The sequence below is a fragment of the Oreochromis niloticus genome, linkage group LG20 (genome assembly GCF_001858045.2).
Source record: "Oreochromis niloticus isolate F11D_XX linkage group LG20, O_niloticus_UMD_NMBU, whole genome shotgun sequence".
Classification (NCBI taxonomy): domain Eukaryota; kingdom Metazoa; phylum Chordata; class Actinopteri; order Cichliformes; family Cichlidae; genus Oreochromis; species Oreochromis niloticus.
Genome location: NC_031984.2, coordinates 19,991,967 through 20,017,901, shown reverse-complemented (window position 1 = coordinate 20,017,901; position 25,935 = coordinate 19,991,967). Strand labels below are relative to the sequence as shown.

General features: G+C 40.4%; 1 protein-coding gene and 1 long non-coding RNA gene across 2 annotated transcripts; both read left to right on the top strand.

Annotated features, from left to right (window-relative positions):
- Positions 1–9,096: 9,096 nt before the first annotated feature.
- c1ql4a (complement component 1, q subcomponent-like 4) lies at positions 9,097–24,812 on the top strand. The gene is made up of 3 exons (XM_019350230.2): positions 9,097–9,463; positions 9,766–11,199; positions 23,464–24,812. The coding sequence occupies exons 2-3, from the start codon at positions 10,654–10,656 to the stop codon at positions 23,641–23,643; spliced, it is 726 nt and encodes a 241-aa protein (XP_019205775.1). The 5' UTR covers positions 9,097–9,463; positions 9,766–10,653; the 3' UTR covers positions 23,644–24,812.
- On the top strand, positions 17,792–18,495 carry LOC112843318 (uncharacterized). The gene is made up of 2 exons (XR_003215603.1): positions 17,792–17,850; positions 18,186–18,495. It is a non-coding gene; the product is annotated as an uncharacterized LOC112843318 (long non-coding RNA).
- Positions 24,813–25,935: the final 1,123 nt, after the last annotated feature.

Sequence of the window (25,935 nt, the reverse complement as noted above, 5' to 3'; positions counted from 1 at the left end):
GGAAAGTTCACCACTGTTCCAAGTTTTCTCCATTTGTGGATAATGGCTCTCACCGTCATTCTCTGCAGTTCAAAGCCATAGAAATGGCTTTGTAACCCTTTCCAAACTGATGGAGCAGATGTTCCTGCTTGATCTCTCATGATAGCATGATGTGTTGCTTTTTGAGATCTTTTAGCCTACTTCACTTTGTCACATCTGTAGATTAGATTAGATTAGATTAGATGAAACTTTATTAATCCCTTGGGTGGGTTCCTCCGGGAAATTCGGTTTCCAATAGCACAGCACCGACAGAAGTTACAGAATAGGAGCAGAAATATACCATATATACACATATATAAATACAGAGTATACAAAAGGGATAAATAGAATAAATAGGAATAAGAATACAAGGGAATTGCACATTTCAAGTATTGTGAGTCTATTGCACCGTTGGATATTAACAAAAAGTATTGCACAGTGAAAAGGCACTACAGCTTAGTTGTTCCCCCCTCCTTTGTCCTCCTGTTTCCCCTCCCTGTCCCCTCCAGAGAGGAGTTAAACAGTTTGATGGCGTGTGGGACAAAGTATTTATGTATTTATGCTAGTTATCTGTAGAGAGATAGTGAACTGAGCTTTCCAAAAATATGCTTAATTCATGATTTAAGGGCAATTACGTTTTCACACAGGGCTAAGTACATTTGGATAGCTTTTTTCCCCCTTAAGAAATGAAATCATTTAAAAAACGCATTTTGTATTCACTCATGTTATTTTTGTCTAATATTAAAATATGCAAAATCCTAAAAAATCAGAAAGGTGCAAATACTTTTTCACAGCACTGCAAATGTCTACAGAATATTTAAAATAGGATTGACAAGTTGTCCAGATTGACTGGTTTATGTTATGCAAATCTGAACTTATCTATTTACATGCAGTGATATTTTTGAGAAACAATGGGTGTCTTGAAAATGGTAATCCAGGTTTACATGAAAAAAAGGAAAGACTTGAATGATCCTGAGGGGATTTGAGGGTGTGAACCTGGTTTGAGGGAAACTGAAGGCAGAACCTTCTCTTTTCTTTACCTTTCAGTAATTACCAAGCAAATAAGTGGCAAACAAAGCGTGTGTGTTTCAGAGTGTGTATTATCAGTAATGTGAAGCAGCGTATGTGCACTGTCGGGCTTTACTTGTATTGTATGTTTATTTTGCCTTTAAGTGCATTTACACACAGTTAGCCATGGTCCTCTGACAAAAATAACATGGCTATCGATCACCTGTGTAGCTATAATCTCCATTGCCACTGCTGGACCATGACTGCTTAACCACAAACACACAAAGCTTTGTTGTTCTTAATATCCCCCTCCAAAGTAGCCAGATCCTCTGTCACCTTGAGCCTGGTGCGTCATGCTTGTGTGATTGCGCTAAAGGTCACAGCTTGTAGCTACTGTCATTAGCTGTCACTCTTCCGCACTCCCTCCCGTTTCCCGCTTCTCTCCTCCTTCAAGTCGCTCTCTGTCACGCATTTCTTTCTTTGGCTCTGGAACACGGATCAAAGTGCCATCCTTAGTTGGACCTTGAAGGTTGAGGAAAGTGAGAAGCGACCCAGATGCACAATGAGTCTGCTTTGTGTGTTTGTGCATGATGTGCAGTGAAGCTGATGAGGGTAGCTCTGCTGGGAGCACAGTATCTTTAAGTGTTAGAGCGTATCAGACGGTTATGCCTATTGCAATTACACTTGTATTTGAGGCAGAGTCTATTGCTATTTGAGGATTCACTGCCTGAGGGGGGAGGAGGAGAAAATATGTGTTTTTCAGCACTTCAGTGACTAATCAAGGTCTAATATTTGAGACTGCAGTGAGATGATAGATGATTGCATTTTTTTTTTTCATGGACACGTAACACATTGCTTTCTTTACAGAAACGCAAGAAGAGGCAATTCAGCATATTGTTTGGAAATCCGGCGAAAATTGTGAAGACACGAGTAGTAAAGAGTCGTGGTGCATTCCAGTACACAGAGCGGGACCACGTGTGGTTAATTGAAACATGTTTGAGCGAGAGGAGAGAAAGAAAGAGGAGAATTAGTAAAGAGACAGCAAACACAGATGTGGCGTTTTATCTGTTGGGGAGGTGAGGGGTAATCACTGCAAACTTTAATCAGTTCAGATCAATTATTCATGGTCAGGGGCCTATCGAGCTGATTTCTAAAATGCCCCTTCTCTCTCGCTCTCTCTCACTTTTTCTGACAGCCCTGTATGAATAATTCAGACTGCATTTACACAAAGAACTCCATCTCTGATACCTGATCAGTCAGTTAGAAACATTATGCAACTGGGAATGTCAATTAGAAATGGGAAAATGGGTCTCCTGGTATGTTCACAATAAAAAGAAAAACAAAGCCACTCAAGGAGAAGCACAAAAGTCTTGAAGAACTCCAAACTTCATTATTCACTGAGAGAGAAGTTCTCAGCCTTAATGGGTTCAGCCAAAGTCAAGATTGTCCCTACGCTGTATGTCTACTCATCATCCATCAGTTTGTCTATTCACTAAGTGGACCCCACACACAGCTAGCACTGCGTCAGACCAGCTCCATGTTGAAGCTCTCATCGTTTCTTTTGCGCCTTTCTCCTCTTGTTCTATCAAAAAGACTTCTTGCAGCTCCCAGTGCTTGTTCAGATTGATTTGGCTGCCTAATCGCTGTTACCCCCATGTTTTGCCAATTTTTTTTTTGTTTTGTTTTTTACAGGCTGTCACGTTTGCTTTTATCTTTTTTGGTGTCTGATTAAATTCCTCACTATTTGGTGAGCTCCAGTGGGCAGGTTATATGCAAAAGTCCCTACCAGCCTTTGAGCTGTCCTTCCCCTGGTCTTATTTTGCCATCGAACTCCATTCTCTGCCTTCGAAGAGAGAATACCTTCTCTAGTGTCTTATGGTCTTTCATATCCATCATTGTGTATTGAAAACTACCTTTAAAAGCTTCTCTAATGCACAGTTTCTTAACTGTGAAATTAAACAACATGGCCTTGAGTATTGCTTTAATTGTAATTGTGAAAATCCATAGGAATTTTGATCTTTTTGATCTTATGTGATGATCAGTTGGACGGCATGATGGTGTGGTGGTTAGCACTGTGGCCTCACAGCAATCGGTGTGCACGTTTTCTCCGAGTTTCTCCGTTTTCCTCCCACAGTTTCAAGACGTGCATGTTAGCTTAATCGGTGCTTCTAAACTGTAGGCATAAATCTGACTATCTAACTGTTTCTACGTGTTAACTGTGCAACAGACTGGTGACCTGCCCAGGCTGTACCCTGCCTCTCTAACCATGACCACTCAGAAAGGCTCCAGCCCCACTGCAACCCTGAGCTGTATGAGTGGAAGCAAAAGGACATATGATCATCAGTTAGATTTCCTAAACTGTAACTTAAAAAATAGATTAAAAATTTTACAGGTATGATAGCAGGTGAAGCCGTCAGTGGGTCTTGAGTCTGGGACACCAGTTTCACAAACAAGCTTTTGTTTTTGACAAATAACTGATCCATTAAAACAAAATCAAACACCAGTTGATAACACACTACGTGGAAATTTGAGGGAAAGAGATACTTATATATATCATGTCATGGCTGAGATATTTCAGTCTAAACTAGTGTACCAACTAACCCACCACACTAATGGAAATCTGCATCTGCAGCCATGCTGCTATGCGTAAAAAGCATGCCCACACCTGAGAAAACCTTGCAGTTGTCATGCCGCCTTGCTGCAGGACTTTTGAGGGCATGCCCTTAAAGTTGGTCTGAAAACTCACTAGTACAAGGACAGAGAAGCTAGTAGGATAAGTGTTCAATAGCAGAAGGGTGGTCAGGGAGAGAAAGGCAGATAAATAGACACTGTAGAAATGAGAAAGTGTAATTCTTGCTTGGCACAGTTTGTCATACCGTACCTGACAGCCACCAGCCATAAGTCACCAAATAATCACTCTCAATAATTCAGAGGGATCTCTCCTGTCCTCCCTTCCCCTGTGCCTGCCCTTGTAAAGCATTCCCATGACATGAGGTCAAACCACATGGCCACACAGACATTTTAAGCTGCCTGTAAATGCAGAACGTTTAACTTGACTGACTGTATTTCAACAGGGCAAGACAACAGATTTGGGGGTGGCAGTGGGGGTGGGGAGGGGTTTATAAAAAAGCAGGAAATGTTGTTCATGCCTCCCAGCAGTCCTGCATCTCAGCAACTGGACTAATAGGCTATCACAGTTGACATCTCCATGGGAACGTCCCACTGTATCACATTCCACTGCTGCTTCCTTTCACACCAATGATATCTTCCTGTGAAAGCATTAAGAGTTGATGATGTTTTGCTTTCCTTTGTCTTGCATTTCCAAATGTGTACTGTTATAAACACAGCGGACCATTGCACAGTTTGTCAGTGGACAACAAAGAAGACATGCATATGGAAGGAAATGTTGCATATAGTCCACACAAACCTTTTTTATGGCTGGAAAGATAATTAAATAAAGGTTGTAAAGGGTATAAATGAAAAAAATAAATGGAGTGGGTAAATATATAATTTCCCTGACAGCAGGTATTTTGGTTGGAGTGACTGGACAGTCTATTCATCCTCGTCACAGTGCTGTCACAGTTCTGCTGCAGTCGAGTGATGACCATCCTTGTCAGACCAAGTGCTGTCTGTCTCTGAATGATAGAAATGTAGAATGTGTCCGTACAGATGGACGGATCAATTTCTTTCAACGTGTCCTCTATTCCTCTGTTCTTTCTTCTGTCATACTTTCAAAATCACTGTAATTTCTCCTCTCCTGAAAGATTTGTGTGTGTTTTTGTGTGTGTGTGTTTGTTTTCTTTGACCATCTGAATCTTAATCCACACCTATACACCGGTAAGGTTTTTGCTCTGACATCTGTCCCCGCTGTGTGTCACTTCACGACCTTTTCTCTTTGTGTGTGTCCATCATCTCTTTTGTCTGCGACTGCTGGCTTGGGTGATCATGTGTGTGGCGTGTGTTTATTTCACAGTGTAGCACAGGAGGGGATCGCCTCCGACTTGGGGATGCTCTGAAAATGTCATTGTTTGGTTGCGCTCTGCTTTATGACACAGTTTATACAGCGCCAATGATTTTTCTTCCCCAGTGTGGCCCTTTTGCTTTGTCTGCCTGGAATCATGAACGGTAAATAAGTGGTAATGGGAGTGAATGGGAGGGGAAGTCAGCCAACGTCTTTCTGTCATCACTTTAGAAGGTTGCGACCCTAAAGCACGCTGGCACAGAGCTGTTAAATTATTCAGGCTGTGTCTCAAGCCCCGATCTCTGGAGAAGACGGGGCTGTGATTGCTGGGAGCTGACTGACTGACATTTGCACATGAAAATCGCCTCTGTTTCCCCCAAACACCGGTTCTGCTCAAAGAAAACAGTAGAGGGACCTTGGTTCTGGAGGGTGTAGCGCTGAGCAGCGGAGGGCTGGTTTGGTTGCGGTGTAATTAGAAGAACAGTGCTGCACAGCAGTGGAGGCATTGCTTTTTAAATCTGCTGCAGTGAACAATCAGACCGATTTCACACGTCTGTAACTCTTGGAGAAACGAACTAGGAGAAAAGTTCTGATGTGTGGTAAAATTGGACTTCAGTGTAAATGAATATCCTGAAAGTGTCAATATAATGAGCGTAACCTTACCCTGAAAATTGGAATGGCAGAGCAAGACCTAGGGGACCGGCTGACTCATAAATCATCTTTCTTTGTGGGGTCAAGGGCCATTTGAATGAGACATGAGCAGAAATGTGATTTTTAGTTATGAGGATATTTTCGCACCTATAATGCAATAATACTTTGTGCATATCTCCAGCATACATATTGATTAAATGCCAGCATTTGTGTAAATAGAAATTTCAGATGGCTGGGATTAATGCTAGAAAGAATCAATGTTTTCCAAAAGGCCATTGCATGCTATCTCACCGAATGGTTGAACGTCCATATAATGATGCATTACAGTGTACACGGTTTGGATGTGTTGCAAGTCCAGCAACGTGCATCATAACTGCTCACTAATTGCAAATTGAGGTTTGTTTTATTGCAATTTATTATAATCTTCAGTAAATTGTTACTAAAACAGTCCACACAATCCAAGTTGTTAACTGTTATTTGGCCAATTAAAGCTGGAGAGCTTTTGATTAATCACACTCGATCCAGAGTGCAGTTAAAGTGAGTGGGAGAGTGTGTGTGAGTGGAGAGAGTGAGAACATCCCTCTGTATGCTGGACCATGTCTCTGAGTTGATGGCGAATGGAGCTGGTGTAGAGGGTGGGAGGAGGCGGAGGTGGAGAGGTGCAAGGGATAACTGGCCCTGTTGGGAGGGAGGCTGGAGGAGAACACAAATAAAGAGAGGGAGGGTATTCGAAAGGGAGAAGGAGAGGGTGGAGCATCGGACAGATGACAAATTGTGATTAATAAATGTGGTTCAGGACGGCAGTGTGGAGGGTTGTTATTAATAGAGAGAATTAGAGTGGCTGTGCAACTCAATCTGCACACTGTCACTCTGCATCAGGCCCCATAATCAGAGCCTAATGAAACAGCAGAGCACCAGGATGTAGGCACATCCACACTCATCCACGCTAAGCTTATAAGCCTACTCTTTCACTACAGTACAGCACACACTCCCAGGTATGAAATAAAGTAAATAAAGCTTTCCAGATAGTTAGCCAAAAAATAAACAGACATCATATATTTTCAAATGCGTTTTGTGCCATGTTTTTTGCATTGCGCTTTTCTTTTACTCCACCATACATCCAACTGGAACCACATTTGCAAGAGACAGACTAAATGAAAGAGTCCCTTTTATATTACTGATCTATGTTACTTTTGATTTAAAGACAAGACTTGTCTCACTGTACATTATTTTTTTCATCTGTACAATTTAACACTTGTCCCGGACCACCTTTGTGCCCCTAATGACCTCTAAATTGATCCACTAGAGTACAATCTACATAGCAAAAAACAGGACCTTGATAGTTGAATAGCTGTCAGTGTTAACTATGGAAGACGTGTATGGTGGTTCCCCAGGGAGTAATAGTCCTCCTACAGCTATGCACCTCTTGGGGACATTATGCCATCATCCATGAAAGAACTGATGCTCAGTATGAGAAGTTTGCACAAAACGTATCACATGTCGTATGCAACGTATCTATTCCTGGTTGATTCCTAGTCTGCGAGCAAGAAAGATTCCGTTTTTTTCAATGTGAAACTATTTGACGATTGCTATGGATCGCTGCACTGAAGAATTATTATGTCTTTAAGAAACTATGCCGACAAAAGAGCAATAGCAGAAGACAAACATAACGTGAGTAATGTGGCCATAAATAAGTTTCTGCTTCGCTCTTACTTATTTACACAGAGGAGTTGAGAGAAAAACTGGTGCTCGGATTATGCAGGCGTGTGCACAAAAGACAGAGATTTATTCTTGGTGTATCATAATATATGAAATTAATTATTAAACAAACTAATAACTCAAAAAGCCCAGTACTTATTCTCCTATGGCCCTTTTGCTGCTGGTGTCAGTCGATTCTGTGTGAGTCACAGTGAAATCAGAACAGGTAACATGATAAAGCAATTGCACTGAATAAAAAGAAGACACACTTCATCAACATAATGCATAATATTGAAATTTTAGGTGAGCGCGAATAGTCAGGGGAATGAATCAAGAGGAGAATAGGGAGAGAGGGAACAGACAGCTGAAAGACATGCACATATTTCAATATTAATCACCTCAGTAATATTTTAACAGGCTTTAAAAATCCAATCCTGAGCATATTGCCTCTGACTGTTGGCAATGATTATCTTCCCCATGCTGCTTAGGAGCTCTGAGCACTGTTCTAGTGGGACAGACTGACTGACCTGCAAACTGGGACTGACACAGCATTTAACTCATCCCGGTGCTGCCCAGCTGCACCAACATCTCCCAACAGAAATATTGCTCGCTATCGCTCCCCAAACCTTTCCGACACCAATTTCCCACTAAGTCCAAACCATCCTTAGAAAGCCACCTTAAAACTTGGTGATTATTTATCTCTCCATGTCCGGTGGGATAAGGTGATGATCCCTACATTACCAGACAGTGGTCATCGTATTTGAGGAGATGGAGGTCGAGGGAGGTGGGGGTTGATGAAAAGGGAATCATCAATACTGAATGCAGACCTATTCCCCTTGCTGCCACTGCTTCGGCCATTAAACTTTAAACTCGCAGATGTGTGATTGTGCCTGTCAGACAGGTGACACGAGACTCCAAGGAAATGATGATATGAACTAAAAATCTGCCCAATATGTTTCTGAAATGTGACCACCAGTGAAAGTGATGCCGTGGTAACTAAAACTGTAGGGAATGCTGATACAAGGATGCAAAACTTGCCTTTCCAGAATTAATGGTGTAAAATCTCTTTGTGTGTCTCCATACATCCACTATGATGCATGTGTATAAACACTGAAGTGGAGGCATTGTATGTGCCTGTGTGTGAGTTTTTAGGTAAAAGAAAAAGAGCAGCACAATGTCTGGGGCAGGGTGTCTCACTAATGAGGCTTTATAGCAGTGGGATGCGAGTCACACACACAGACAATGGTCTGGGGAACATTTAGTGTCTCCTCTCCATTCCTCACACATCATGCCGAGGCAGCTTTTACTTAGTCACCATGCTCTGTCCTCCCTTGCCTGGCACACAGAAGATGAAAACATCTGCCTTCCTTTTGCAACACTCTATCAAACATTTTGCTTGCAAAGAGTTTGCCTCTAACAACAGGTGAATGTCGGGCTAGCGAGATACAGATGGAACAATATGTGTGGTTTAGTCCACATTTGTGTCAGTTTGAAGGTAAATAAATGCAGCATAATGACAATATGAACAACAGCAACATAATACAACAGCCATAATAATGAAATAATAACATTTGCTATTGTGAGTGTGTATAAAAAGAATTTAGCAAAAAAACATCCGTTTTAGCAAAAAAACAAAAAAGAAAAAAGGAAAAAAACAAAACGGGGATAGCGCAAGGGAGAGAGAGAGAGAGAGAGAGAGAGGGGGGGGGGGGGGGGGGGGAGAGAGAGAGAGAAATCTAACAGGTGTAGACTAGGACTGCCCATGGACCAAGCGCTGCGAAAGGCGATACAGTGGACAGACCCTCTGGATAGGAGCGTCAGAACGGCGTGCGCTTTTCATTTGGAATTGCGTTAAAAAAAAGTGCTAAAGCAGATATTTGCAAGGTTTAAATTCCTCCGAAGTTTATATCGTTTAGACTTTTTTCTACCTGGAAAGAAAGGAGGGGATTATGCTCTGATTGAGAAACTCACTTTCCTGGCATTTCCTGCGCGCCCGTCGGCTCTCCAGCTCTCCATTTGGCACCGTAACGGTCCAAAGTCCTTCAGTCATTTAATGGGACGCGTGAAGTACACTGAGGCACACAGATTTTTTTCCTCCAGAAATTAAGGGATTATAAAGAGCCGATGGTGAGTTTAATTTTTCAGTTTTATTTAGCAATTTACTTTTAACCACAGACTCGCTGCAGATATTTTGCGTGAATAAATAAATCACCTGTAAAAATATGTATATCTGTTTGGCTTATTTCTATAAAAAATTAGTCCTATATTTATTTTAAACTGGACATTTTAATTCAATCACTTTATTTTAATTTTATTGTTTTATTTTTTTTCTTTTAATGCTGTCTTCCATTTAAATTGTGTACATGTGTGTAGTAAGTCAGACCAAATCAGTTATTGAGTGTCTCTGCTCTTTTTACCATCCTTTTTAGATCCAGCAATAGCCAGAAGAGGAACGTTTGAAAAGCACGCCCAAGTCAACAAAATCGCTTTTGGTTTCCTGAAAAACATCTTTTTAATGTGAACAGATAAAAGTGGGAGGTCATAGGATGATTGTGTCAGCCAGAGATCTTTGATGAACTTTTTTTTACTTTCAGCCATGGCATTAAGTGAGATGCACACATGAAGTGAAATCCTCTGCTTTGGAGGGAGGACTTAAAAGAAGATTTTTCATTGAAAAAAAACAAAAAACAAAAAACACAAACTGTAGATTATTCTTCATCCAACAAAACAAACAAACCTCTACTCCCTCTTCAGTGAGATGAATTTGGCACCAGCTCTCATTTCAGCATACTTCTAATTAAGCTCCGGTTTCACAATCACCATCTCACTGCCAACTACGGTTTCTGCTTGATGCTGAAAATTGAACAGAACTCCAGGACTCCAGGAGAAGTCAGAAAAAGGCAAAGCAGACTTAATCATTTAAATTATGTTTTTTGTACCATGTCACCACAAATCTGAAACATCAAGATTCTTGTGCTTACTTCTCTAAAAACTGCGGTGTGTGAAGTTTGTATTATTTCAGTCATATAGTCATAATATTTTGAACCCTGGACATTTCAATTTTCTCTTGGATTTTCTCCCGTGGTTGTTTCCTTCGTGGCTCTCTGCCATTTTGTGCTCTCATTCATAGTCGCTCCAGTGATACGCTCTTCCCCCCCCCAGTCCTCCTCATCTCTTTTGCAAATCATACTGGTTCTCTGAGAGGCTTCATCCTGGCCGGCACTATTCCAGCCAAGGGGGAAGAGGACTTCCTGACGCTGGCCGCTTCACGGCTCAGCCGCAGGAAACGCGTCATTGGAGCCGCTGTAGGTGTAGCAATGGTTCTAATACTCTTGGTTGCCATTCCCTTGCTGGTCCACACAACCAAAGGAGGGAATGCTGGAAATGCAGGGAGCCATTATGAAATGCTTGGAAGCTGCAGGATGGTATGTGATCCCTACACCACGTCTCAGCCAGGCCAGGAGCTGACAGCTGTGTCTCCACCCCCCCAGGATTACTCTGGAAAGAAGATAAAGTCTGGGCTTCGAGGGCCTCCAGGGATCCCTGGGCCTCCAGGAGAACGTGGACCCCCTGGAGAGCCAGGCAAACCAGGGCCACAGGGTCCCCCAGGTCCAGGCCCTGGTGGCTATTCTCCCTCACTCTACACTCCCAAAATTGCCTTTTATGCAGGGCTACGAAAGCAGCATGAAGGCAATGAAATACTGAAGTTTGATGATGTGGTGACCAATGTAGGTAACTACTATGAGCCGAGCACTGGCAAATTCACCTGCCCGCTGCCTGGCATCTATTTCTTCACCTACCATGTTCTAATGAGAGGTGGTGACGGGACGAGCATGTGGGCAGACCTGAAGAAGAACGGACTGGTGAGTGCAAGTGTGTGTGCGTGTGTGTGTGTGGATGCGCATGCATGAAGACTCTGAAATAGAGAATGTATAAGTATGTATTTGTATGCATGCACACACATGACCATGCAGCAGATTTATTTATTTTTTATTTACTGCTGACCATCCTGTCTTACCATTGACTCATATTCACCTCTTTAACATTGAGCTCTTCAGATTCAGAGCACATTCCACTTAGCAGGTGGCAACATGACAGCCAAAGAATGAAACGGCAATCTTTCTCCTCATTAAGGCGAATTCATGCTATACAGTCTAAAACTGTGGCTACAGGTATTTGCATTCCCACATGTACTGTGGCTAAATGACAAGTGGCAGAATGCAGCCGCTGCCGCCGAAAGGAACAGTCTAATTAGTAAGTATCATACACAGAGCTTGATTATCGCCTAAACAGAAGTGCAAAAGAGCACAAGAGAAATGTCTGTCAGAATGTGGACCAGCCAGTTTACACCTCAGCTAAATAAATAATGAATGTAAAATTGACAGTCCACTCATCCCCTCCTTCATTCCCCAGACACTAATTAAAGACAGAGGGGCTGACGGGGGGAGGGGAGAGGAGAGGTGGGATAAATCACAGGGATTTTATCAGAGAACTCCAAATTCAGGAAACATTCTTCAAGATTCTTTTTACGCATTCATTCATTCATCAAGGACTCTAAATGCAAATACACTCTGCTCTGAACTTACTCTCTAGACATGTAGTGTATCAAGGACTGTCGGTCAACATAGCTCAGTGCTGGTTCATGCGTACAGTTTACTTTATCATTGCAGCTCTACTAAAGTAGGATGATTTAAACTTGGTTTTGAAGATGCAAAATTAATTGTTTAAAATAATTCATCACCCAATGTTTGATATTTGATGCACTGTTATATATGCATGAGACCACAAAGGTGAATATGTGTTTAAGGCTGTCTGCCTAATGCTCCATATTGTCATTCAAGTCATTTTAGACTGCTAAATAATTTATACATCTTAGATGAGATCCCCTGAACACCCGCTATACTTTCCTCTCCTAACCCCTTCCTAGCTTGTTCATTGATTCTCCATTAATTATCTTTTCACTCAACTCAATTATTTAACCTCACCCAGGTCCATTTGACACCCGCGAGCTGGCCTCTTTAAACAGTTCTGTTAAATAGAGCACTCACCTAACAGGGAGCTACCCAAACAGAGCTGCCTGTAGATGGAAATGGAGTGTAAATGAAATTCTGCAGAATGCCTGATCATGTTTGGAGTTATTGAAGCCCTGAGGCAGGCGGGTATTGTGCCTGAGGCCAGTCAGTGGCTAGGGTTTACTAAAAGGGCACTGTGTTTGACAGGTTGCATTCCTGGCTATAGAATCAAACAGCCTGTTTTACCATTGCCGTAGGTGCTGAAGCTTTATTGGATATTTTTTCTCTGCCTGCTGCTTTTTTTCCCTTTTTTTTCTGTTTTTTAGTCGATCGAATTGCCATTGCCACAAATTTGCCTTTCAACTTGTGTTGTTGCCTATCTAAGGTCATTTATAACCTTATATGTTGTGTTACGGCAGCCAGGCCAGGGGAATAATCTCAGAAAGATTCAGCAAGAATGAATGAAACATGAGAGACCGGACATGGCAGGGACATGCTGAGACGTCCACTTAAAGACTCTGAAAAGGGAGAGCAAAACAAGACAAGTGAGTTGATGGCAAGATCAGGGGTGGAGCAGAGGAAGATAGATGACTTAATGGAGGTATGGAGACAGTGGGCTGGTAGACGATGCATCTGGGAGGCTGGTGGTGAAGGCCAGGATGAGATCAGGCATGATGACCAATGGACTCCCACTCAACACGTCTCGACTTGACAAGTGATCAAGGTCGACTAGAAAAAGAGAGAGCGAGCGAGAGAGAGAAAAACAGGTCTTGCGAGCTCTGTTTATGCACTAGTTGAGCAAATGTAATGCTTGTTAGAGACACTTTAAGATGAGTGCATTAATTAATTCAGAATGCCGATAAATGCCTTCTGGAAATATATGAGTTGTATAGCTTCACTTTTATATCAACTGATAATGTTTAAAGCTGGCGTGCTGCACGGAGTCTCCGAGTGTGTCACATGACATGATCTCAGGAGGATGTGCTGACTGGGGCGAGGCTTCCATGGGATTCCTATAGATCCAATACCTATTACCTTCAATAAATCCCCTCCCTGTAAAGCCTACCTGCACACACCTCAATCTAACTTTCACAAATCATTGCAGCATGACACCGTTTCAGAGCCAAGGGATTTGTGATTGAAGGAGGGAGGTCACACTTCAGCTGCTTCCATGTTTGTAATCGACTTACAGTTTAATTCTAACGTATGACATGAAAGTTTGATCAACACTTTTCTTGCCCAGCTGATTAACTGCCCTTTATATTATTTGCACGGCCGCAAAACACAAGAAATAAAAATGGGTAAATATGCTAGATATCTATTATATCATTAAGATACTTAACGATTCAATATATCCAGCCTTGCTCTGCAGAAATCATTTTAAAAGCCCTTCTCATTGTTGACAGTGCTCTTATAAATGTGTTGAATCCCTCCATCATCAAATCACTGCCTAGAATATAAGAGTTAAATTCTAGTTAATATTCTAGATTGGTAACAAATGCTATTAGTACAGACCCTGCTAATGTTGGCATGCTTTATGCTGTGAAGGATGATAATACACCATGCATAGCTTCTCCACTGTATGTCTCTCCTTTCCCCTCATTAACTGATATGCGAGCTGTTCACCTACTCATTTACAATTCTATAACACTCCACTCTGTACATATCTATATATTAAACTTTCTTGGTGCAATATGCAATGTAGACAAACAGACACCGCTTCGACTCTCATTTTATCTCTCCCTTGTATTTTCACCTTACACAGGCTCTTTTAATAGCTCAGTTAAAGGTCAAGTTATTTCACACGGTAATGTTAAAATGTCATCACTTGCTGTAATGACCGGTACCTGAATTAACTCCCACAGAAGGAGGCGAAGAGGGAAAGACATTGATACACAGTAAGATTTGCTGTCTGAATTTTGATTTTTTTAAAAAAAATCTGCTTAGATGCTCCAGATTAAACACAATAATTAAAAGAAGTCACAGTGCGCACAGGTGCCATAGACCACTGACTACAATACAGAATGGCAGGTAATAGCAAGCTAAGGCACGGTTCAGTGCTTAAGTCGCTTGTCGCCATGTAATCCCTGGGCTCCCAGAGGAGAGGGAAAACCTATTCAATAAATATTCTATTTCCACAACATCGTGCCCCCCACCCCAACACCCCTGCCATGTGCAGGAGTCCCTTAGGTAAGTTTAACAGCTACTTTTCTATTGTCTCCGCTCTAAGAGGTCAGTATATCACAGTGAATGAATCCTGTCAGTTTTATTACCAGTGGAGCAAAGCACCACAGATAAAAACAAGACTTCATATACCCCCACATCTCCCTGGTCTCACAAAATAGCCTCGCTTGATCAGTCTGTTACTCTAGGCCCCCCTTCCTCAACTCTCTGGCCCTTGTTTTTCTCCACTCTCCCTTCATTTTGTCTATCCTTGTCTGTCTTTTGTGCTGCGGCTCCACTTGTATAGAAAATGACACTGCAGCTGCTCCTTACAACCCCCCCCCCGCCTTCTTTCTCGCCCGTGGCCCTCAGCTCCCAGGCGTGTTTACTGGAGGCCCTATAATGAAAGGGCTAGGCGGAGACAGAGACAGCCACAGGCAAGCCCCGGGGGCCCCTGCCTCACGGCTCACAACCCTTCCAACTCCAGGATCAGCACTGTATGCTGCCTGCTTCACAAGGATCAGTTTGTGTCCTCCAGCCGTATCCATCTCTTCTGCCGGCTTCCTGCCCTAATCCCACCACGTCTCCCTCATGCCTCTCTGTCTGGTATCTGCATCACTGGATGGGTTGTATTATTCCTTCAAGCACAGAAAAATAAGCTGAAGTATCTATTCACATAATGTCATATACTATTTAAATTGTATATGCTGACTGATCAATGCTATTCTTATGTATAGATTTAAAAAAAAAAATTATTAAAGTTGTTAGAATATGAGATGGCCTGAGGGATGAACAGAGCTCCCTGAATCGCTTTCCATTACACTGTTTGGCCAAAATAATGAGCTGGATGACATATCCCTGGTATCAATAGGAAGTCACAACAACAGCATCACTGTCAGAAGCAGCCAGTGATGCAAATGTTTTATTGGCTGTCACTACACGTGTCAAGCAGAACAATATAACCTTTACGGATGACAGTGTATTGGTTTTGTTGTTTGAGAGATGGTCTTCTGAGGGTCTAAGAAAGGGTAAATTACAACTAATGTTTAATTAAACTAATTGGTCAGGCCGGTTAGCAAAAGGGTCTCCAAAATTAGGAAAAAAAAGTACGGTTCAAATTTGAACAAAAAATTGCATTTGTTATTTGCTAAATGCCTAATATACATTTTATAAATTCTGTAAATGTTTTTCTTTTTAGGCATTTAAATGTGAATCAACTGGTGATGATGAAAAATACATGTGAGAAAAGTTGCTTTTGTTGATATTGCTTTAAATATAGAGAAAATAGCATTAACAAGGACAGATAATGATTTAAAGAATGTAAGATACACTCAGCTTTACATGAAGCATGCAGTAAGTTGGTTATTAGGTCTTTTTGAGATAATCTTTTACAGATTTAGGAAAATGTAAACATTATAGGAGCAGGCTACCTGCTTAAATGAAAGGAATTAAATGAAAAGAAACAGAAAGTGTTGATCTAATGTATGATAAAATGTATATGAAAAAAAATCTATTTTTATTTCTCTTCCTATCTGCTGTTTTCAAAAAGCAGCAGCCCTTTGTGGCTTTAGTCAAATCGTTGACTACCAACAAATATGTGCATCCATTCAATCATTCATTAGCTCAGTGGTTCCCAAAGTGTGGGGCCCGCCCCCTAGGGGGGGCGCAGAGCTATTGCAGGGGGGGCGTGGCATGAAAAGGGAAAAAAAACAAAAACAAAAACAACGCTTGGACAATGCTAGCACGGGGCGCCCACACAAACGCAAAGCAGGAGATGAAGCATTGCTGAATATGTTTCCAAACCAACTCCATTCTAAGCCAAAGACTAGAAAATATGGTGAAGCATATCTTCCCTTTGGTTTCAATAAACTGCATTTCAAAAAACATTTTCGAATTGCACTTTAATAAACTGCATTTCAAAAAACATTTTCGAATTCCACTTTAATAAACTGCATTTCAAAAACCTTTTTCGAATTGCACTTTAATAAACTGCATTTCAAAATCCATTTCCCTTTCCTGTTCGCTCAGGGATTAACATGTGGATTAGCAGTTGGATTAGCAGTTGGATTAACAACTTCATTTTAAAAATCCTGCTGCTATTCAAATTAGCCACACCGTGGGATGTAAGGAGCTCTCTGATTGGCTGGTCAGACAGGCTGTCTGCCAGCCTGGATTTTTCTAGCTCATAGCTTCGCCCTGCTACGAAGCGTGTGTGCTTGTACAAAGGCCGTTCAGCCTCGGGATTTACACTCGGCTCGACACGGATATGTGAAGAATGAAGGGAGCCTGCAGCGAAACGGAGAGCTAACCTCTGACTGAGTGCCCGTTTACTCAGTCTGACCACCTGTTGAAGGTAACGTGCTAACATGGCTAACGCTAGCATCACCACACGTAGCCCCGTTATTTTAAGGTCATTTTAGCTTATGAAAATTTTACGTCGCAGCTGTACGAGCTCGCTACGTGTTTTGTAAGCTGCTGTGCTCTTCACAAATAAAGCTGGAAGCAGCTCAGACTGTTAGAACCAGCACTGAGGCCTGTTACATTTATACAGTGTTAGAGCAATGGCTGCAACCTACAGCCTTTAAACTAGCGATTAAAATGCTGACAGTAAACTCGTCAGTCCAGGTGTTACCACATTACTTTGTGATACTTAGAGTTAAAACAACTGAGACAGGCTGATTAAAATAACAGCTGTCAGTTCTCTCATTCCTTATATCAAGACTGGAGATCACACTACTGATTTCAGTTCATTTAATATGTGAGTGCACAGATTCATTCTCAGCTAGACATAAATGATGATCAAAGGTTGTATATATGATGAATTCATCAAATCCCAGCCTCTAACACAGTGCGCTGAATCTTAGCTTTGAATGTCCAGTATATTCTAATCAGTGCAATTTAAGCATTCACTGAACCTACAATATCTACACCTGTGTGGCAAATATGTGGTAAAGATACAGATAATGAAGTTTAATTATTAATACAATATACATCATGAGAAACGAAAGCTGAAATTGATTCAGTTTAGTACTTTTCTCTGTATGTTCTGTGATTATAAAGGCCTTAAATTCTGTGATATATACTGTAAATGATTTTCACAGAGGTCTTAAAGTACTTAAATCACTGCTGATAGTCTGGTTGTTTATATTTTCATGTTTTTGTGTCTGTAGGGCTGTTTGATGACGATTTGGACTCCTCTGGGTGATGAGGACACACCCACATCTGTTCCATACTGCAGCCATGGATGGTGTTACAGCTCTGAGTCAGCTTTGGGCCATCAGATGCACACACTGGAAAACCAGCGCCTGTACTTCATGCAGGAGAGATGACCTCAGTGATGTAGGTTCATAAGCAAGTTCAAACATTTCTGGCCTCTTATGACTTAGATTTCTTAATCTTAAAAGTGAATGCATTTAAAGCAGGAACTGCACACCTAGCCATCAGAAGTTTGGCAGCATGAGTACTGTAAAGTTTTGTAGGGCCCTTGTTAAAAATTCCACAAGCACCACACCACATTTGTCATATACAGTTCCATTTTGTACAGTACATTGTTGAAATTATAAACTATATATTCTAGTTATCCACTTGTCAGTAATTTTTGAGTAAATGGATGTCACTGATAAATCAGTGGTGATTCACCTGCAAATGTTTTTAACAAACTTTGTTTTTTGTAGAATTCATCAGCAGCTGTGAAGAGATGTATTTGAATATCTTCTGGTTCCACTTTTCTTAACCTGGAAGCTGAGGATGGCTAATTCCTGACAAGGACACACACCTCAGCGCTTATCATGGGTGTTACATCCTCTGCGCAGCAATTCCAGAGAAAACGAGAGAGCAACGACCACACATTAAGACCAGACAGAAATCTGTCACTTTCTGGCAGCTGTGAAAACTTCCAATAAGAAAGTTTCTTAGAACAATGCTGGGTCATGTGTGATGTGTCATATGAGGATATTACATTTTGACTTAATTCTGCTCAATTAAGTGTTTTGTTCGTTGATCCAATATGGCAGCTTTTTTATTGTGCTCCAAGTTAAAACTCATTGTCCTCATGAGCACAGCATCTAACAACTCTCCTTAAAAAAGTCGATTGACTTTAACTGGACACAATGGTTTCCAGTGGGAGATACATTCATCACTCATCCGTGACACTGGAGAAGTCACCTGAGTGAGTGATAAAGCAATTTTCCATGGAAAATCCAGAGGAACTAAACTTTGTTGTTGTTTCTTTGGGCTCAATTTCAGCTCTAGCAGCATCTCTCAGAAGAAAACCGTTTTGCAAATAATCAGATAAAAAGATTGTTGAACTAGGTGGTATTCTCTGGAGTTTAAGACCAAAACTGAACTCAAACAGTGAATTGACATTAGACTGGAATTCATAAGATGAATAGAAATACTGCTGAAGCTGAATGATTCATTCATGTATATATATGACTTTTTTTCCCCCCAATTCACCAGGTCTGTAAAGTTCAGTATGACTGTGGTACATGATACAAAAGAATAAATACAGAAGAATAAAAACTTTGTGAATAACTTTACTCTTCTTAAAAATAACTCATAAAACAAGTAAAAGTACAAATGTGTACAAGTTAGAGACTTCCTCAGTAAGTTTACACTCTTTTGGAGTGATTTTAATTGTGTGTTAAAGAGAAAGAGATTAGGAGGTAAAGTAGAGGATGCAGAGTCAATCATCACTGAGGTCATCTCTCCTGCATGAAGTACAGGCGCTGGTTTTCCAGTGTGTGCATCTGATGGCCCAAAGCTGACTCAGAGCTGTAACACCATCCATGGCTGCAGTATGGAACAGATGTGGGTGTGTCCTCATCACCCAGAGGAGTCCAAATCGTCATCAAACAGCCCTACAGACACAAAAACATGAAAATATAAACAACCAGACTATCAGCAGTGATTTAAGTACTTTAAGACCTCTGTGAAAATCATTTACAGTATATATCACAGAATTTAAGGCCTTTATAATCACAGAACATACAGAGAAAAGTACTAAACTGAATCAATTTCAGCTTTCGTTTCTCATGATGTATATTGTATTAATAATTAAACTTCATTATCTGTATCTTTACCACATATTTGCCACACAGGTGTAGATATTGTAGGTTCAGTGAATGCTTAAATTGCACTGATTAGAATATACTGGACATTCAAAGCTAAGATTCAGCGCACTGTGTTAGAGGCTGGGATTTGATGAATTCATCATATATACAACCTTTGATCATCATTTATGTCTAGCTGAGAATGAATCTGTGCACTCACATATTAAATGAACTGAAATCAGTAGTGTGATCTCCAGTCTTGATATAAGGAATGAGAGAACTGACAGCTGTTATTTTAATCAGCCTGTCTCAGTTGTTTTAACTCTAAGTATCACAAAGTAATGTGGTAACACCTGGACTGACGAGTTTACTGTCAGCATTTTAATCGCTAGTTTAAAGGCTGTAGGTTGCAGCCATTGCTCTAACACTGTATAAATGTAACAGGCCTCAGTGCTGGTTCTAACAGTCTGAGCTGCTTCCAGCTTTATTTGTGAAGAGCACAGCAGCTTACAAAACACGTAGCGAGCTCGTACAGCTGCGACGTAAAATTTTCATAAGCTAAAATGACCTTAAAATAACGGGGCTACGTGTGGTGATGCTAGCGTTAGCCATGTTAGCACGTTACCTTCAACAGGTGGTCAGACTGAGTAAACGGGCACTCAGTCAGAGGTTAGCTCTCCGTTTCGCTGCAGGCTCCCTTCATTCTTCACATATCCGTGTCGAGCCGAGTGTAAATCCCGAGGCTGAACGGCCTTTGTACAAGCACACACGCTTCGTAGCAGGGCGAAGCTATGAGCTAGAAAAATCCAGGCTGGCAGACAGCCTGTCTGACCAGCCAATCAGAGAGCTCCTTACATCCCACGGTGTGGCTAATTTGAATAGCAGCAGGATTTTTAAAATGAAGTTGTTAATCCAACTGCTAATCCACATGTTAATCCCTGAGCGAACAGGAAAGGGAAATGGATTTTGAAATGCAGTTTATTAAAGTGCAATTCGAAAAAGGTTTTTGAAATGCAGTTTATTAAAGTGGAATTCGAAAAAGGTTTTTGAAATGCAGTTTATTAAAGTGCAATTCGAAAATGTTTTTATTAAAGTGGAATTCGAAAAAGGTTTTTGAAATGCAGTTTATTAAAGTGGAATTCAAAAAAGGTTTTTGAAATGCAGTTTATTAAAGTGCAATTCGAAAATGTTTTTTGAAATGCAGTTTATTAAAGTGGAATTTGAAAATGTTTTTTGAAATGCAGTTTATTAAAGTGCAATTCGAAAATGTTTTTATTAAAGTGGAATTCGAAAAAGGTTTTTGAAATGCAGTTTATTAAAGTGGAATTCGAAAATGTTTTTTGAAATGCAGTTTATTAAAGTGGAATTCGAAAATGTTTTTTGAAATGCAGTTTATTAAAGTGCAATTCGAAAATGTTTTTATTAAAGTGGAATTCGAAAAAGGATTTTGAAATGCAGTTTATTAAAATTAAGCACAGAATTTTTTATTTCGATGCGCGTGGCTCTTGTGGTCCTCCATATTTGAACCCATTTTGTAGAGGGGTTTTTTGAAAAATGTATTGATAGCAATGTTGAACATTATTACACAGGAAAAAAAACAACTACATGTAAAATAATTACACCGTGATGCCTCTGCCTTTCTAAATGCAGGGACAGTAATGGCCTGTATATGTAAGCGTGTAAAACCTGCAGAGTCAGATTAACAGTATTTTGTCTCTATCTGCCATTCTGCAATTCATCTCATGTAAACAATAACGTGGCGCACAGTGTGACGTGAAAAAGGCACATACCTTTGACATTGCGTGACAAACTCTGTAATCCTCGTCCACACGTAAACGCAAAAAAAAAGGAGTTTTAAAAAATCTCCGTTCTCGGTGATTCGATACGCCGTTTACATGTGCCCGAAACAGCTGCGCGTTCAAAAATACCCGTGTAGGTGCGGACGGAGCGTAAAAGAGTTGGTTTTTTATTTTCTTACTACCTGTAATTTATTGCAGATTATTTGTATTTGCTTAATTGTTTAATAAATGTTTGAGGTGTGAAATAAACCGCAATGGAGCAAAATATGGGTGTGTGTGGTTGAAGCATGTGTTTGTGCGTGTGCGCGTGTGCGCGCGTGCACGCGCGGGGGTCGGGGGGCGCGAACATTTTTCTTGTTAAACAAGGGGGGCCCAGCAAAAAAAGTTTGGGAACCACTGCATTAGCTCATTCATGACTTTCATGAAAAACACAATTTTAATGTGTTTTTTTTAAATAACACATTAAAATTAGAAATATAACTTGATCTAAATCAGTGAGAATAAGCTTTTCAGATAAAAGTGTTTTTAGGTCATAAAAATCCCCCATAAACTACATACTATATCTGTAGCATTCCCTGGTGGACTGGAGAATATACATTATATTCCATCAGGGAATCTAATGTAATGAAACAAGACTATTGGAGTAGCCTAACAATAGCTGTGGTTAGTTTTACTGAGTGTCTTTTATGCTGCGAGCCCCCAGAGACTGACTTCTCTGCTCCTTAATCAATCTGGTTTAGAATGGACAGGGCCATGCTTAACAACTGGTCACCAACATGCAGTATCATCTCATTTAGGACCACCTACAGATATTATTCACGCAATACAATCCAACTCCAGGCTGGACAGATGGTTAACAGCATGTTCAGTTAAGGGAAAAACAGATTGGTGCAGTGGGAAACAAGCATATTTTTTTTCAGTTACAGTAATTCGAGCCGTGTTGCTCTGCGATTGACTGTTTTCAAATTGATGCATGCTCATTGGGGAGAAAGAGGCACCGGTGATGGGAATGACATGATCGTAGTTGAGTTGCAGATCATATTCTGTGGCTGTCATGGATATGTGCGTGGCTTGTCTGGCTGCTGACATAGATTGAGTGCTCCCACCGTAGATGGACACTGAGCCAGACATAAGGCCACTGATGGCTGACATGTGTCTGATGATTGGAGCTGCTACATCAGAATTATTGATACATCCTACTTAGAGGGGTTTCTTTCTTTTTTCTTTTTATTTTTTTAAGGAGTGCTGATGTTCTATGCATTTTGAAAACACTGGAACTGCTTCAATATTGTTTAAATTCAACTCTGGAATGCCTGAAGATTATTTCATATTGCAAGGCATATACTTACTATCTATCCCCCTTACATGTATATGCAAGTTTAAATAACACACTTAATACAAATCCTATTTCTTGTACAACAGTAACTCAATCTAGGCATGTGTATTTGTCCACACACAGCAAATCCAATTAAACGTGTTAACAAACAAGTAAAGATCCACTGCTGCCTGCTCAATAATACCAAACTCACGCACAGCATGCAAATGTGAAACTGTCTAGCTTAAGCATAGCCACTCAATATCATGCATATTGAGCTGGTCCGGCATCATAAGCAACAGGTCAATAGACGATGTGGATAGCGATGCTGTTTCTCGGCTAAACCACTTTCCCCATAGACAAAACGTTGTCTCCAGTGAGTCCGCTTGTCTCCAGCACCATGCAGCTCTCCATCACCCAACATTTTGCCCTCAAGTCCCACGAGCAGCTGATCAATAAAAGACATAGTAGCTGTGTTCACCTCTGAGGTTACAGGTCAGTGTTCCATCCATGTGTGTAAGCAGCATCACTGATGGAGGTTATGTCACAGCCATAACTCTGAGGTATAGGCTTTAATAATGAGTTACAACCCATCCTAAAATAAATAAATATTTTTAAAAAAATACAGTTTTAAAAATAAGCATAATGTGATGAATGTGGAGACAGATGCATGACACTTTTTGCTATATGGAGCTCTCGCTGACTATGAGGCGGTGTCACTGGCAGCTGTTTGTGCAGTTTTGTCCGTGTTCTAATTGTCAATGTGTATGTCCTCTGTCGGTGACAGGTAAGAGCAAGCGCCATTGCTCAGGATGCTGATCAGAATTACGACTATGCCTCCAACAGTGTGATCCTGCATTTGGACGTAGGTGATGAGGTGTGTGTGCAGCTGGACGGAGGGAAGGTCCACGGAGGAAACACAAATAAGTACAGCACCTTCTCCGGCTTCCTCATCTACCCAGACTGAATTTAATCCCTGCAGAGTGCAAAAAATAAAAAAAGTAAAACAAAACGCCACTACCAACATACATATAGACACACTGACACTTACACGGACATATACGTATGCAAATTGATGCACAAACACAGAAATGCAGTGCACACACAAAAATATGCACATAGATGAATACAAGCAAGCACACACACACACACTCACATGTATCTGCATAAAGACATTTTGAAACTGCAGCCTACAACAAAGTAATAAATGAAAATCAAAGATAAATGGAATAAAGTCAATCTTTGCCAATAGTCAGTTATTGGTGCCCTTTGCATACAAATATGAATTTCAGAATATGTACAATATAGGTTCAAATTCAAATTCTACATTGTGGCTCTGAAATATCTAAAGGATTCTAATGTATTATATATTAAATGACATTGTGCAAACTAGAATAAATGAAACACCATAAGTCTGGCTGTCGTACTGCAATGATGGTGTTAAGGATGCCATTAATTAACAAAGCTGAGACAAATGTGTTCCAATCTTTACCTGCACAGTATTTATTTACACATTTCTGCTCCGCTTTCCAACAATCTGTTTGAATGGCCTGCATACATTTTGCAACTCATCATTGTAAAATACTTTCCTCTAAGCTTCAAAGTGAATTACACCAATTGGAATGAATGAAATCCCCGTTGTGATTCAGCAAGCATTGGGACGATACTGATTAAAGCGAGGCCATTTGAATAAACAGATGCTCGATTCCTCTCTCCTCTTTTGATTATGACACCGAATGTCACTTGGCAAGACAAAACAAAGCATCTGAACATTGCAAGGAAACATATCACAATGCATTTCATCGATGGCACTTTTGTGTACTGAAATTTTAATTGCCAAGTGCATTATATTGTGCGTGTTTGAGAGCACGTGCGTGTATGTGAGTAAGTGGGCATGTTAATATGTGTGAGTGGATATATAAATCATGTAAGATACTGGGGAGGTGAAACATTGACAAGTCCAGTGTTTTATTTTCATTAAATGTTGTACATTTCACACCTTACTAGAATTACACTGCCATGTCTGAGATACCTTGTCAAAGAATCACCATATGTAAAAGAGTCGTTTTGGGATGGGCTATGAAGTATATTGAAACGTTTGAGTTGACAGTTGCTATTAAAATATCTATACCTACACTTTCTGTGTTCTTGCATGTTGTTTTGGCATGGTGAAGGTCAGTGCTAAATATAGGCACCTACACTCATAAACATGCACACGACCTTTTTATTTTTATTTGAATTGACCAGCTGGACTGACTTGAATTGAGTAGATGACATGACTCCGTGGACCTATAGTCAAAATTGAAACAGCAGCCTGCTTCAGTCTGGATTTCCAATATATGTTAAGACACTAAGACAGAAACAAATATTTGACAATATTGACCTCAGCTTATAAAAGACTCCACTACATGCAGGTAATGTATACATTTAAATGTAGAATCAGCTGTGCAAACAATCCAAACTGGTCTTGACAATTATCTATTATGCTTTTGACACAAAGCTCCCCATTAACGAAAAAATACAACTGTTTTCTTTGCAAATATTGGCTGAAATCTGAATTTACTTCTTAAGGCTCAGTGATTTTATGGACGTCATACTCGGCTCTTTCGTTCTCTCCTTCCCTTCCTCCCTCCAAATCCCACTCTCTCACACAGACACTCTGTTACTCATCTAACCCAAATCTTAACCAACTTAAACTAAGTGTAAAACTTAATAATTTACATTTTGGACACTAGATTTTTGTCCCTATAAGGAAGATAATAATGTTATTATGCAAATAATATTTGAGCAAAAAAAGCAATGCCAGTCCCACACACTTATCCCCTTTGGTCTCTTTATGTGAGACTATCATGACATATCAGGACACATTAATTATAATTAAGGTATAATGCTATTGTAAACATGTTTACCAAATTCCCTCACTCGTTCACCTCAAATATTTGATGAATCAAACTCACGGTTATTTTCATTACTGTTTATATTCTCAACCCAAGAAAAAAAACATTGAAACCCATCAAAATTTCCTAAAGCCTAAAGACGCATCATTTCATGTCTTATTTTGTCCAGCAGCAAAGCACGCTCACATTTGAGAAGCTGGAACTAGTGGATTTTTGCCTCAGAAATTACTCGAGTGATTAGTTTTGGAACTTTCTGTCTATTGATTGAAAGGATGAAAATCTCAGCCCTGGTGTTTTTTCTTACCCACGAGCACCGAAATCATATTAAAAAGAATATGCAGTCTCTTTTTAATCACATAAAA

Bases quoted from the DNA above. Each gene is read 5' to 3' on its own strand.
- c1ql4a (XM_019350230.2), top strand. From the start codon at position 10,654: ATGGTTCTAATACTCTTGGTTGCCATTCCCTTGCTGGTCCACACAACC. The intron at 11,200-23,463 runs GTGAGTGCAAGT...TGTCGGTGACAG, and splicing joins ACCTGAAGAAGAACGGACTG to GTAAGAGCAAGCGCCATTGC.